At 46.4% G+C, this 14,108-nt stretch overlaps 1 protein-coding gene and 1 non-coding gene across 3 annotated transcripts; both read left to right on the top strand.

The window, feature by feature from the left end:
* The first annotated feature begins 270 nt into the window (after nt 1–270).
* HNRNPUL2 (heterogeneous nuclear ribonucleoprotein U like 2) lies at nt 271–12,530 on the top strand. Of its 2 annotated transcripts, XM_032489602.1 has the most exons (14): nt 281–1,248; nt 3,155–3,290; nt 3,588–3,664; nt 3,855–3,994; nt 4,301–4,391; nt 4,478–4,590; nt 4,823–5,086; nt 5,253–5,375; nt 5,749–5,877; nt 6,408–6,576; nt 7,997–8,197; nt 9,246–9,319; nt 9,584–9,691; nt 9,805–12,530. In XM_032489602.1, the coding sequence occupies exons 1-14, from the start codon at nt 708–710 to the stop codon at nt 9,883–9,885; spliced, it is 2,247 nt and encodes a 748-aa protein (XP_032345493.1). In that variant the 5' UTR covers nt 281–707; the 3' UTR covers nt 9,886–12,530. The 2 variants fall into 2 exon arrangements, 1 of the variants encoding a protein (XP_032345493.1); XR_004323404.1 differs by lacking the exon at nt 9,246–9,319 and having other exon boundaries at nt 271–1,248; nt 9,805–9,846.
* Nucleotides 12,531–13,296: 766 nt separating this feature from the next.
* LOC116666756 lies at nt 13,297–13,398 on the top strand. Its single transcript, XR_004323650.1, has one exon. It is a non-coding gene; the product is annotated as a U6 spliceosomal RNA (small nuclear RNA).
* Nucleotides 13,399–14,108: the final 710 nt, after the last annotated feature.

Genomic DNA, 14,108 nt, shown 5'->3' with positions numbered 1-14,108 from the left:
CCTTTTGTTGACTAAACAGAAAGACAATTGCTAGTAGGCGTTCATGTTGTAAGAGTTCCCTGCTTCCCTTCTGGCTTTTTTTCTTTCTGTCTCAAGTGGTTGCACGTATAGACAGTAGGGAACAGAGACTAGCGAGCAAGCCCTACGACGACAGCGCGATCGGGTCAGACGGGAGTAAAGCTGGTGACGGGGTGGGAGGGGCGTGTGGCGAGGGAGCTGCGGGCGGCTGCGCGGAGCCCCGGGCTGGAAGTACGGAGGGACGGGTGAGCACACGCCTCGGTGCTACGAGGCACTTGAGCCGAAGCCAGCCTTTCCCGTCTCCGGCTCCGGTGCGGCTGCGCCGTGAAGCTACCGGCGGCGATTGGCCCAGGGGGTGAGAGGGGGCGGGAGGTAAAGGGAGGGAAGTCTGTCGTCCTCGGCGCGCGCCCGCCCGCCACAGGGGAACCGAGGGCGCTGGAAGGGAAGCAGCTCCCCGCTGCGTTGTTTGGGCCGAAAAGGGGAGGGAGGAGCGGGGAGAAACAAACACTACGTAGCGGAGGCTGCGCGCGGCCCTCACTGCCTGCGTGCGTACGTGCGTGCGCTCGCTCGCGCGGGCTCAGTGCTGGCGCGTGAGGCGGAGGCGGGCGGCGGCGGCGCCTGCGCGGTCGGGCTCGGTCGACGGTTCGCAGGGGAGGAGGCGGCGGGAGGCGGAGGAGGCGGCGGCGGCGATGGAGGTGAAGCGGCTGAAAGTGACCGAGCTGCGGTCGGAGCTGCAGCGGCGAGGCCTGGACTCACGCGGCCTCAAGGTGGATCTGGCGCAGCGGCTGCAGGAGGCGCTGGACGCCGAGATGCTCGAGGACGAGGCCGGCGGTGGCGGGGCCGGGCCCGGCGGGGCCTGCAAGGCGGAGCCTCGGCCTGTGGCCGCGTCGGGCGGCGGCCCGGGAGGGGACGAGGAGGAGGACGAAGAGGAGGAGGAGGAGGACGAGGAGGCGCTGCTTGAGGACGAAGACGAAGAGCCACCTCTTGCTCAGGCCTCGGGCCAGGCCGCGCAGCCGCCACCGGAGCCCCCGGAGGCGGCAGCCATGGAGGCCGCGGCCGAGCCTGATGCTTCCGAGAAACCCGCGGAGGAGGCCACGGCCGGGTCAGGTGGGGTAAATGGTGGCGAAGAGCAGGGCACCGGCAAAGGGGAGGAAGATGAGCCGGAGGAGCGCAGCGGGGACGAGACGCCGGGATCCGAGGCGCCGGCTGACAAGGCCGCAGAGGAACAGGGTGAGGAGCTGGCAGCGGAGCCCGGCTCCAACCTGCCGAGTGCGCCCCGACCCAGCACTGAGCCTTGCACAGCGGGGTCCGATTCCCCTCGCCGATTGGTGGGACTCGCCAGGGGAGGTGGCTTTTATTCTCTACCCACCTTTCGGGGGGAGTTGGCCACTTCTGGTGGCCCCACTCTGCAGGAGGGAGGTTCCTGCCTAACTTGGTTGCTTGGTGGTAGTGGATGGAAGTAAGCGGTTTTGCATGAGAACTGCTTACGAGCTACCTGTGGAGCAGCCTCCCGCGGTGCTGGTTATCTTTTCCTAAACCGGGAATCCGCTGAGGAATTGTTGATTACACGGACAGCCAGACCGATTGTTGGAGGTTTCGGCCTTTGGGCTACCTGACTATTGACTTTTTTCGCTGTAAAAATATTAAGCAATAATAGAATTTCGTCAAGGTTCGCTCCATCAAAAGCACATTACTAGAGTTTGAGCCACACAGAAAGTCTGGAAATCTAACTTCGCTCCTGCTTCAGCAGCCTGTGGTGCGAAGGTGTCAAGTTTAATAGTTAACTGCAGAAGAGAAAATCTTAATCTAGAGCATTTAGAATAAATTAGTTAACGTTACTTGGCTAGGAGTTTTACCTTGCCAGAATTTTTAATGATTAAATTTTAATCTTCCATCTGAGTGGATGGATGGGCAAATTTGTATATTTGTTGGACACTTAGGTGGCCTTTTACATTTCAGGTCCCTGACTTCCTGAATTGAAATGATTGGGCTGTTGGTGGGCCCATTGAGTAACCTTGTGGAAGAGAACATATAGTTACCCCAGGGAGTTAGTGACCTTGCTCTCTTCCTTTGAAGTGATTGGATGGTTAGAACTGATGCATAACTGTCTGTCAGAGTAGGAAGGAAAACCAGAGCTGCTTCCAATTCTTACTATGAAGTGACCTGCCTAAATTCCTTTTATAATACATTTTTTAAGTTGCTATTTGCTCTGATGGTATAATTGGAACTCATTCTACAACAGTCACACGCAACTTGCAGATCGTTTGCCCTATGTCCTGAAACAAAAATGCCATTACATAACCTTTGACTTAATGTGTACCCCAAATAGCAGATAAAAAAAGGTTGAGAGATAAAGGACTTCTTTAAATAAGTTATTAAAAACCTTAGTGTTGCAAACCACAAAATGCAAGGAAAAATTCAGGGTTTTTTTTTCCCTCTTGTAAAGAATGTTGCTAAATATATGACAACATCTTTCTGCCCCAAATTACGTGCAGTAAAGATGCAGTATTATTTATGGGTCTCTTGTGACTTAATGGTTTGCTCTTGCAAGTTTCACTAAAAATGCATGATAAAAATTCAGCTCTGTATATGCACCTGAGTCCATTTGCAATGTAAGTAAAGACGTGGTTGGTTGTGGGGTTTAAAGCTGGAAAGGCAAATTCTTCAATAAAGAAAAAAAAAGTTGAGGCTTCTGTAACAGGAAGCTGTGGAAGAGTGTTAGAAAATATGTACATTTTGTCTAGTTTAAATCCAGATCTACAGTCAAGAATCAAAATTAACCTATGAAGTCTTTAAAAGACTTATGGAATATTTCTTTTATGTCATACTGGTGGGAAAATCTGCAAGTTTGACCTGATTTAAGCAGATAAATTTAGAATGCAAAAATTACCCGGTTTTTATCTACTGCTTGGCTGTAATTAGCCTATACTGTCCCCTTTTTTAAAAAATAAAATAAAATCCCAACCAATGACAGGAAGATGATCTTTGGAAATAAAACATTCTGTGGATGCTCTGGGAATAACCTGGCTCTTCTGATTAGACAGATGTCCAGGTCCCCCTTTAGTTTCTGTTGGCTCTGAGCTTATTCTACACTCCAGTATGAAAACTGCTGATTTTCTTTCCCTCCTTTTTGTAGGAGATGACCAAGATAGTGAAAAGTCAAAACCAGCAGGCTCAGATGGTGAGCGGCGGGGGGTAAAGAGACAGCGGGATGAGAAGGATGAACATGGCCGAGCTTACTATGAATTCCGAGAGGAGGCTTACCACAGCCGGTGAGGGAAACAGTCCCTTTCATTGAAGGGAGTGTCTGCTCTGATTTTGGTATACCTGATGCTGACTGGAGAGTCTGGAAAGAGGGGTGGATTAAAAATGGAATAGGTTTTTATAGGCCTAAGTTTCAGATTGAATCTACCCTGAAAGTTCCCGTTGCCCTTTTCTCTTTTGTTGAAAGAAGCCGTCTGCTGGAATTTTATATTCACTGATAGTTTAAACAAAAGTGATGCCATGCAGACATCCCTCAAATTAGAGGATTTGGTTACATTGTATTTGCTTTTCTCTCATGTGTATAGCTCAAAGTCTCCACCACCCCCTGAAGAAGAAGCAAAAGATGAGGAGGAGGATCAGACTCTTGTGAACCTGGACACATGTATGTATAAGGCAGACAGGTTGGGGTTTCTAGCCAATCAGAAGTGATTTTAGAGATTAAAACTTAATGGCCTGCAATTTTTAAGAGATTTAGACTTTGTATCCATTCTTGGCAACTGGGTATATTTGTGTTGTGTTGGTGACTTCAAGTGTTGGGCATTGGAGTAAACAGATTGCTTCTTTCTTAACAGATACCTCGGATCTCCATTTTCAAGTGAGCAAAGACCGCTATGGAGGGCAGCCCCTTTTCTCAGAGAAGTTCCCCACCCTTTGGTCTGGGGCAAGAAGTACTTATGGAGTGACAAAGGGGAAGGTCTGCTTTGAGGCCAAGGTAGTATACACAGCTCATTAAGACCGTTCATTTATTAAGTTAGTCATTAAACTACTACATACTGGACTTGTGCCCACCAGTATTTTATTAGTGCAGAAAAAGGCACCATGCTTTAACGAAAACCTTAGCTCTAGTAACGAAGAAATTGACCCCCATGGCTTTGGTTTAAGTACATTGACAGTTGTGTTTCTGATGTTGAGGCATGATGGTTGTCATGTTTGGTTTATATCGAAATCGTGTCTTTCTAACTCAGACTTTGCTCCAGTTGGTCAGGGTATCTGAAAGTTCCTTTTCTGACTTGGCCAGGTAACCCAGAATCTCCCAATGAAAGAAGGCTGCACAGAGGTTTCTCTCCTTCGAGTTGGATGGTCTGTTGATTTTTCCCATCCTCAACTTGGTAAAGTTATTTTAACTTAATCATTTCAGTGTTTGGTACTCCGCAGAAGGTTTGGGTGAAGGTAACTAATCTGCTGACTGTTTTAGGTGAGGATGAATTCTCTTATGGTTTTGATGGACGAGGACTCAAGGCAGAGAGTGGGCAGTTTGAGGAATTTGGCCAGACTTTTGGGGAGAATGATGTCATTGGCTGCTTTGCTGTAAGTGCTCCTGAAAAGTTATGGGTTTGTAGCAAGGAGGGCACTGGGAGTTCAATTTGCTTCCCATCAACTGCTGTCTTTTTTGTATTTGATGCATTGCTTGCATAGTTGTGCAGCAGAGTTTTGTTTTGTTTTTTTTTTTTTTTTTAAGAAAGAAAAAGATTAAATTGTAAGATTTAATCAGCCTCAAACCCTGTATGCCCATAAATGCTCTTATCTTTTGTCACTGTAGAATTTTGAGGCAGAAGAAGTAGAACTTTCCTTTTCCAAGAATGGAGAAGACCTAGGTGTGGCATTCCGTATCAACAAGGAATCCCTGGCAGACCGGGCCCTCCTACCCCATGTCCTCTGCAAAAATTGTGTTGTAGAATTAAATTTTGGTCAGAAGGAGGAGCCCTTCTTCCCACCACCAGACGAGTTTGTGTTCATCCATGCTGTGCCTGTTGAGGAGCGTGTGCGCACTGTGGTCCCTCCCAAGACCCTAGAGGAATGTGAGGTATGCTAGACAGTATGCCGAAATTTGGTGCTCATTGTTGGAATAGTGGGTGGGTAGCTTTTCTTCTCAAAGCTTTATCCAACTTGGTCATGGGAGGATATTCTTAAATTGGGCTTTATAAACGTGACCCTCACTCATTTTTCATAGCAATTCTGTTTACTTGCAGGTGATTCTGATGGTGGGATTGCCTGGATCTGGAAAGACCCAGTGGGCACTGAAATACGCAAAGGAAAACCCTGAGAAAAGATACAATGTCCTGGGAGCTGAGACTGTGCTCAATCAAATGAGGGTGAGTTTCTGGTAGAAGTTAGTCAGCTGTGGTATTTGCTCTTGAGGTTCCAAGAAACTCATAGTCTTTTCCCAGTGGTATTGGTCTTTCAAATGTCTGAGAACCAGGGCCCCACAAATAAAGAAATGATTTTGTAGTATGTATGGAAGGTAGAGTTTTTTCCCTTTGCTGTGTTGTCAGACTTCCGAAAGCTGATAAAATCTGGAATATGTCCGGATTGAGACTGGAAATGACTCCTGTAGGAAGTGGACAACACTCACAGCAGTGAGGAATGGCAGTGAGCTGATGTGGTGGCATTTTGTGGAATTTACGAATGACTCCTGGGCTTTGACTGCATAAATTCTTGTGTTTCTCTTCCTCTCGAATTTATCAGATGAAGGGGCTCGAGGAGCCAGAGATGGACCCCAAAAGCCGAGACCTTTTAGTTCAGCAAGCCTCCCAGTGCCTTAGTAAGCTGGTCCAGATTGCTTCCCGGACAAAGAGGAACTTCATTCTTGATCAGGTATTGTTTAAACATTCAAAAGAAACCTAATTTAACAGATGGTCCAAGATGAAAAATTTGGTAACCATTTAATCTGATAAAATCGCTCGGAATCAAAATAGGGTGCTTATGTAGAGAAAGACTAAATTGAGGAATAGAATCAGGTTACCTGATTATGACCCAAGTGGTTGTGTATTATGGTTGTAATGTTTTTTTGAACTCAGAGATACAGCACTTAGTGTGTTTATCAGAGAGTATGTGGATCCAGATTATAAAACATACTGGAGGCAATGAAAGAATGTTGGAGTTCATTTGGATTCATGGTTCCACCACTTACTAGGTTTATGACCTTGGACAAGTCTTGGCCTGTCTGAGTCTCAGTTTTCAAGTTGTGCAAAATAGGATAACAAGTAGATTTTTAAAGAATTAAAAGAGATTGTGTAAATAAGACCCTGAATCTGGTGGCCTCACTTGTAGAAGGTGCTCAATAAATGTTGGTTGAATTTGAGTTTAATTTTTATTCCTAAAACATCTGTTCCTCCTGTCCCTAGTGTAATGTGTACAACTCTGGCCAACGGCGGAAGCTATTGCTGTTCAAGACTTTCTCTCGGAAAGTGGTGGTGGTTGTCCCTAATGAGGAGGATTGGAAGAAGAGGCTGGAGTTGAGGAAGGAAGTGGAGGGAGATGATGTGCCTGAGTCTATAATGCTGGAGATGAAAGGTGGGCTAAGTTGTACAGGTTCGGGATCCTGTCCTTGGTCAGTGCACCCCTTACTAGGGCCTCTTAGCACCTGGAGTGAATCTCCACATCTAAAGTATAAATCTGAGGAGTCAATTAATAGGTGTGATCACTTACAGATTAATGAAGGAGCAGAGTGAACGGAGAAGCAATAACCCCTTGACTCATTCTGATAAAATACAAAAAGGGAAATGGTGATAGACCACAGAATGATTAAAACTCAGGGTGGAGGCTTCAATGAGTCAATCATTTATTTAGTGAGTACTTGGGGTGTCTCCATTTGTCCAGTACTGCTGTAGACGTAGGGAAATAGTAAATGAAATGGAGCTCTGCCTTCATTGAATTTGTATTCTGGAGGTGGGAGATTCTTGTGGTTCAAATTAAAATACAGTGGTGGTTGGAGTGAATGATCTCATCAGTTTACTTTGAATTCTAGTATCACATTAGGCTTGTTTTTGATTTTGCTGTTTGTTTCGGTTTTTGGTATGTGCAATACAAAGCCTTACAGCAAGGTCCCTAGAAGGTGAAACTAACTATCTGGATCCAGTTTCCTGCTGCTCACCTCAGAGTTTTGATTTTTCCCCTTGCTGCCTTCAGCTCCTGGCATCCTACCTGTCCTATCAACTACCAGCTCTTGGAATTCTGATAACACCCAGGCACGGGAGCTTGTTACACATCTAAGAGCCAGAGTCTCCAAGTTTATGCAGAATTAACTGTGCCAGTCCATAACTGATACTCAGACAGTTGGAGGAATTAAGTTCGGTTTTGTAAAAATGAGCTCTAACTGATTCATCTAAGAATCAGGAGACCCTCACTGAACTGAATTCCAGTGGGACTCAGCCTCTGAACTTAGTGTCTAGACTGGCGAATGTGCTGGCCCATCATACGCATGTGGTAAATGAGACCCTGTACTCTTGTTTTCTGTTCTCCTTGTAAAGATGAGTACGTGCCTTTAGGCCTGGGTCAGTTTCTCTTTGAGTCTCTCTTTTTTACCTTTAATGGGGGTACTGGGGACTGAACCCAGGACCTCATGCATGCTAAGCATGTGCTCTACCACAGAGTTATACCCTCCTCCCTCATTAAGTCTCTTTTAAAAGTGTATTTGTTAGCATCTTATTTAACCAACACCAAAGTTTCTCAGTTACTTTTAGCCTCTGACTGCCTGTTTCTGTCCTGATAAGAAACCTTAACTCAGTTCACTTTTAATTTATTATGGATCACTTGAGAACTTGTAAATCTACAGTTTGCAGATAGCCGTCTGTCTAAGGCTGCTACAGTTTGGGGAAGACTTATAGAGTGAACCCAGCATGTGTTTGTATTCTTCCTGCAGTGGACTTTTCATAATGAGATCTTACCCATCCATGTACTTGGAGGCCCACAAGCTTCTCTCTCACTCTTACAGCCAACTTCTCTCTGCCTGAAAAATGCGACTATATGGATGAGGTGACATACGGGGAGCTGGAGAAGGAGGAAGCTCAGCCCATTGTCACTAAGTACAAGGAGGAGGCAAGGAAGCTGCTGCCCCCCTCGGAGAAGCGGACAAACCGCCGAAACAATCGAAACAAGCGCAACCGGCAGAACCGAAGCCGAGGCCAAGGCTATGGTGAGTCCTGGAGCACTGCCAGCCCCAGCCTCAGTCTGTTCTTTGTGCTGAGTGCCCAGCCCCACAAGCACAGGCCAGGCCGACCATGTCCAGTCACTGGCAGTAAGGAAGTCCCTGCTTTACAGAGCTCATGTCTTCCTGTGTACTCTACCGCCTGCTTCTGGTGCTTTTCCCATCACCCTTCAACCGAAGGTAGTTATTTTTCAACAGAAGTCTTTGTTTCCTTGAAAAGCAATGCTTGAGTCTTCTCATTTGCCTAGTTTTCACTTTTACATACGGATTCCCCCTTCACTATTGTAGTTTATTTGAAGGACTTCTGCAGTGCAGTCAGGGCCTCATCTTAAGTTTTCTTGTCTTGTTTTGTCTATTGGATCATCCCAACTGTATTGACCGGAAAGTGAATGCATTATTCAGTAATTTTTTAGATTACAAAGTAACTTAGGCTATTAATGGAATTATTTTCCATCCTGAATGTCTAGTTTGCCAGTTAACACCCCCACCCCCAGTGTGCATTCACTGCCCATTAAAAATGTGTGTGTGTGTGTGTGTGTGTGTGTGTTATTATAAGTCTAAGTCTACAAAATTTTGAGTGCCTGCTATGTGTTAGGCACTGGGAATACCAGCAGTTCCTCCCCTGGAAGAGCTCATCACTTAGACTGGGCTCATTTGTCTAAGACGGTGGGTCTGGGTTATATGCTGTCCAAGATCCCTTCCAGGGCTGAAGGTCTGTGACTTTACGAATGGCAGTTTTTACTCCTGTTTCTGACTCTGCCATGTATCCTTTAGCCATGTTAAATGTTTTGCAGGAATTGGGGAGCTTCAGAAGCAAGGTGGCTTGGTTTTCTTGTGTCTCTATTCCTCTGCCCTCCCCTCTCAGACTTTTTAAAAGATCCTGGCTGGTGCTTTAATTAACATTGTGTAAGCCTGACAGAAGCAGGCCTCCTATTCCCTCAGAATTGCCTTTGGCTCCGACTTTTTGATTTCCACTCAGATGTGGAGCCAGGACCCCACGCCAGCTGTCTGAGCGCGCTCTCCATTTCTCTTCCAGTGGGCGGGCAGCGCCGAGGCTACGACAACCGGGCCTACGGGCAGCAGTACTGGGGGCAGTCTGGAAACAGAGGGGTGAGTGCAGCTCTCCTTCTGCTCCTCCCTCTGGGCCGTGATAGCCATTCCTATTGGCTTGGGGGAGCAGAGTGGTTTGGGCTGTTTTCTCAGGGCTTAGGGTTTTGCCCATTTCATTTATTCCTCTGAAGAATTTATCATGGGAAGATTAAGCCTGTTTATGATATGAAGCTAAGATGTGTCTCGTTTAAGATGGGGGATAGCAGTGGATTCTGATGCTGAAAACCCCATAAATCCTCACCCCTTCTCTTTCTCCTTTCTCAGGGTTACCGTAATTTCTACGATCGATACAGGGGAGACTATGATCGATATTATGGGCGAGATTATGACTACAACAGATACAGAGACTATTACAGACAGTACAATCGGGATGTAAGTATCACCTGGGGATAGCGAGGCAAGGGGGGCAGGACCGGAGGAGTGCGGGTCATGCCTCTCCTCGACCAGCTGTGGCTCCGAGTGACGGGGTTTCCCCTCTCTTCTAGTGGCCGAATTACTACTACCACCACCCCCAGGACAGAGACCGATACTACAGGAACTACTACGGTTACCAAGGGTATCGGTGAAGCCCCTGCCATTGTCGCCTGTCAGCCATGAAGCTGAATCTCTGGGGGTGCTAAGCACCCCCCCAAAACACAACCAAGGAAAACAGGGGCTGTCTGGGTGGGGCTGAGCTGCCGGGGAGGGGCGGTGGGGGGAGGGTGCGCAAGCAGGGGTGGGGGAGGGGGGAGGCGGAAACAACGAAACTGTACATTTTTTTTAAAGTTTGTTGAAAAGAATATTGTCTTATTCTATAAAACATTTCAAACCTAGTTAGATATTTGTAATCAAAAAACATTTGCGCAGAAAGCAGCACTTAGGGCTGCCTGTCCTATACCCTGCAGTCAGCCAGGAAAAGAACTGAAAATGTCACCCTTCTGACTTTGTAAGGCAGCTGGACTGGCAGCCGAGTGAGGGAGAGTGATGGTGAGGTGGTCGGAGAGGGCGGGGAAGGAAGCTGTGAGGGCACTCTCCATAGCAGGCAGGAGTGGGGATGGAGGGAGAGCTTGTGACTGGGGCAGTGACAATAAACGATTGGCTCTTATCAATCACTTGCACCAACTAACCGTTTGTATTTTCTTTACTGACCTTTCCCTCTTGGGATAAGTGGTCTGGTGGGCTGGGAGGCCATAGTGTCCCTGTCTCCACGTTCCGTGCCTTTGTGCTGTTTGGCTGAGGCATGGATACTGCCACCTGGGTGGTTCTGTTATATAGAATCCCAGGCCAGGGAGGCACAGGGACTGTCCCTGATTGCAGAGCAGAACAGCTTGCAGCCAGTTAATGGATTTCCATAAAATCTTGGGGAAGAGTTGGGATTGCAGCCCTCAGCCTGAAGATTGTGATTTGCCAGTCTCTACTCTGTCTTCCAAGATTGAGACAGGTGGTAAGTCTCTGAAATCATCTCTGTTAGAGAATCTGTCCTCTTATAGTTCGAGAGAAGGAACGTTTCTCAGGGTTTCAGCTCACACAGAAACGAAGCAGGATTCTTTTCACTGCAGCAGGATGTGTATATAGGTGAATCCTGTGGTGTGGGCAACCAGGCCCGGGTGCTGAGAATAGCAGCTATTTTATACAGTGCGGAGGGCCAGGGCCCTGCTGGCTTTTTTGATACACAGGTAGAGAGTGAGTAGAAAAGGGGAGGGTGGGGGGTGGGAGGCAGCTCAGAGGGGCTGCTGAAACTTGGGGGAAGAGCGTGAGTGTGAGCGTGTGTAGCGTGTGCATGAAAGGAAGCACCCCTTCCCAACTTCCCAAAACAGGATTCCTCCTGGGGTGCTTTCCCTGCGTGTCCCCAGAGAGGCCTCTAGCCAGGAGACTTCAGTTGGGCTAGTTTTTGTATGTTAACTTTACCATAAAAACCCTCCCAGTTCTTGATAAGACAACTTCAGGTTGCTGGTTCAAGAACATGGGTGGGATAGGAGAATGTTCTTTCAATACTGAGCTTCAGTTTTAATTCACCTTCCTGCTCAGCATTGTTCAGCCAAGAGCTTACTCAGCGAACACCACACACTAGCGAGAACCCTGGGTTGTGCTACTAGAAAATGCTTCACTGTCATTTCCTCACCTGGGCAGTTCTCTGTTTAAAATTTTGCGCTGAGATTCGATCTTTCTCTCCTTCTCCCACTGTTACTCCACGCCCATGAGGGTGCCCAGGCCCTCATCCTGGCCCTCCAGTTGCCCCTGTCAGTGACACACCCTTCTGCTCCACAAGTACCTCTGACCTGGAGGCTGGAATGGGTGGCTAGTAGGCGATAATGTTTGCTTGCCCCTAACGATGTGTCCTTTCTCTTGGCACCTGCTTTTTGTGTGGTGCTGTCAAATGGATTTGTGTGTGGCAGTGGGTGAAGTGATTGCATGAACTTTTCTGTAACCCACTAACTTTTCATTATTATTAAGGGAGTTTTTGAGAAAGCTTTGCTCATAGTAGCAGGGCAAGGAGATAAAAACTGGAGCCCAAAGAAATTCCCTTAGGACAAGATTATGTTGTAACAGAAAATTGAATTTGAGGCAGAAGCTGCCACCCCTTTTCAAATGTTTAGTCCTCAGCATACAGCATCTTTTTATAGTTATGACGTGGTTTAGGGATGCTAGGCCCTCAGGGCCAGGGAGACGAAGTTTAAGCCGCTTTGGGGTTTGGAGGGAGGAGGGTTAGGGGAGGTACTTGCTGTTAATTTTTGACACTAGAAAGTCATCTTTAAAAAAAAAAAAAACTTTTTCTAGGTGGGTGGAGAGTGAAACTGCCACGTCCTTGTCAGTTTAGTCCAAGAGATCACTCAAAACAACAGTAGATGTCTGGGTTTTGTTTTTGTCTTTTTATTATGAAAAAAAAATGTTAAGGGGGAAAATGTGGATTAACAGGAGGGATCTCTAGCCTTGTTTTCCTTAGAAGGCTTGTTTAGTGTTTAATCGGACGTCTGTCGTAGTTACTGTAGATGGAAAAGCTTGTGAGAAAAACAAACACCACATGGAGCCTGTAAATGTTTTTGCACAACCTGTAAAGCATTCTTGGAAGTGGCCAGTAAAAAAGGGTTTTATCATTAAAAAAAAAAAATGTAACTGTGTCATTGTTTACACCTGTAACTTTTTCCTCCCCTGTTGTCACTACAACATTCTGGCAAAAATGTAGGCACGACGGTAGCTTCCAGTTTTAGAATAAATAACCGTTTGGATTGAATTCACCCTATGTCCTGTGGCTGCACTGACTGGGTGGAGTGTGTCATTGGGGATTGATTGATTTCTGATGCTGCTTCCTCAAGGGTCCTGGGTTCCAACCAAGAATGGCTTTCCTCTTTCATGGCTGATTCCCCTCCTCTTCTGCCATACCTTCCCTCAGGGATTGCCGGCTTAATGCTTTTACTAAGACTCACTGGAGTAGAAGAAAAATTATAACTCATGACCTCTGTGTATTTGGCCTATACTCACACCATTTGGATGCTTGAAGTTAAATGTAGGGTTCCATTTAGAAGCCAAGTAAGTTTATTAATGAATAATCACTTAAGAGGAAAAGGGTACTTATTCAACAGAAGATACTTGATGGGGATTCTTTCCTAGTGAGTTTGTAGAATGAGAAGGTAACTATAATTAAAAGCACTATTGCATTTCTAGCACTGAACTGATCTTGATTGTAACTTCTAATAAATGGTGAGGGATTTATTAAGGCTGGGATGCCACAGGCCCAAGACGTCAGTGTTTTGAAGTAGTAGTGATGCAGAACTAGATACTGCTCTAACTCTTCCCTCTATGTGACACAGGTTCCCACCCCAGGGGCTTACAGCTTTGGACCCAAAGGCTGTCCTTGATTTCAGTGTCTGCCCATCTGCTAGGATATTTAAAGTTACTCAGTGTTGCAGCTAATTTTAAATGGTTACTTAAAGCTCACACCTTGTCTCTAGTAACCGTTAAGTCCCCTTTCCCCCCAATCTGATGAGTATGAAAATTAAGTGCTCCCTTCAGCAGCACATATGCTAAATTTGGGACAATACGGGGAAACATGGTCCCTGCACAAGGATGACATGCAGAAGGGTGAAGTGTTCCCTTAAGAACATAATAAAGAATTGAGTGTGTAGAAAAATTGAGCAAAAGCTCCCCTGCTCCCTTAAACCTAATACCAAGATTACATTTTGTTGAGCACTTATAGCTGTTTACCAAGTCTGAGCTGACTTGGAAATTTTCACTTACTCCTCTGGAATTTGCCCAACGCTGTGATACCGTAGAAGAGGTTATTTTAGTGCCTTCTATGCCCTGCTTGCCATTTAAGTACAAATAGTACAACACATTCGTTAGATATTTGAATGCCTGCTATATGCCAGAGACTGAGGATGCGGGGGTTAAAACAGACTTGATCTTCCCAGGAGTTTTCATGGGCACCAAGAAGGAACTAAGCATGCTCCTGAACAGAACAGGGGTAGCTCCCCACTTCAGGAGGTTACTTTCACTGTTTTCAGGAGCTTCACCAGGTTACTTTTACTGTTTCTTCCTCTGGAGTGAGAGAAATATCTCCAGGACCTTTTAGGGCTCAGGAATTCATCAACAGTTGAAAAGCTTCTATTCCTGAAAGTGCCCCAAGTTCATTGGGTACCCCTGGAACCTGTAGAAACATCACAGGAAACTAAGTTCAGTTCCTGGTAGAACACCCTTTATTCCCTTGGTTTTGTCTCTATTCTCCTTCCCTTGCAGTCTTCCCGTGGGAAGATGTGGGGAAGCTCGAAATGATGTGCTACCTCTAATACAGGTCACCCTTTCCTACTACGAG

Source organism: Camelus ferus, chromosome 10 (assembly GCF_009834535.1).
Source record: "Camelus ferus isolate YT-003-E chromosome 10, BCGSAC_Cfer_1.0, whole genome shotgun sequence".
Lineage (NCBI taxonomy): Eukaryota > Metazoa > Chordata > Mammalia > Artiodactyla > Camelidae > Camelus > Camelus ferus.
Note: the sequence above shows the minus strand (reverse complement) of the source record. Positions and strands in the feature narration are given on the sequence as shown.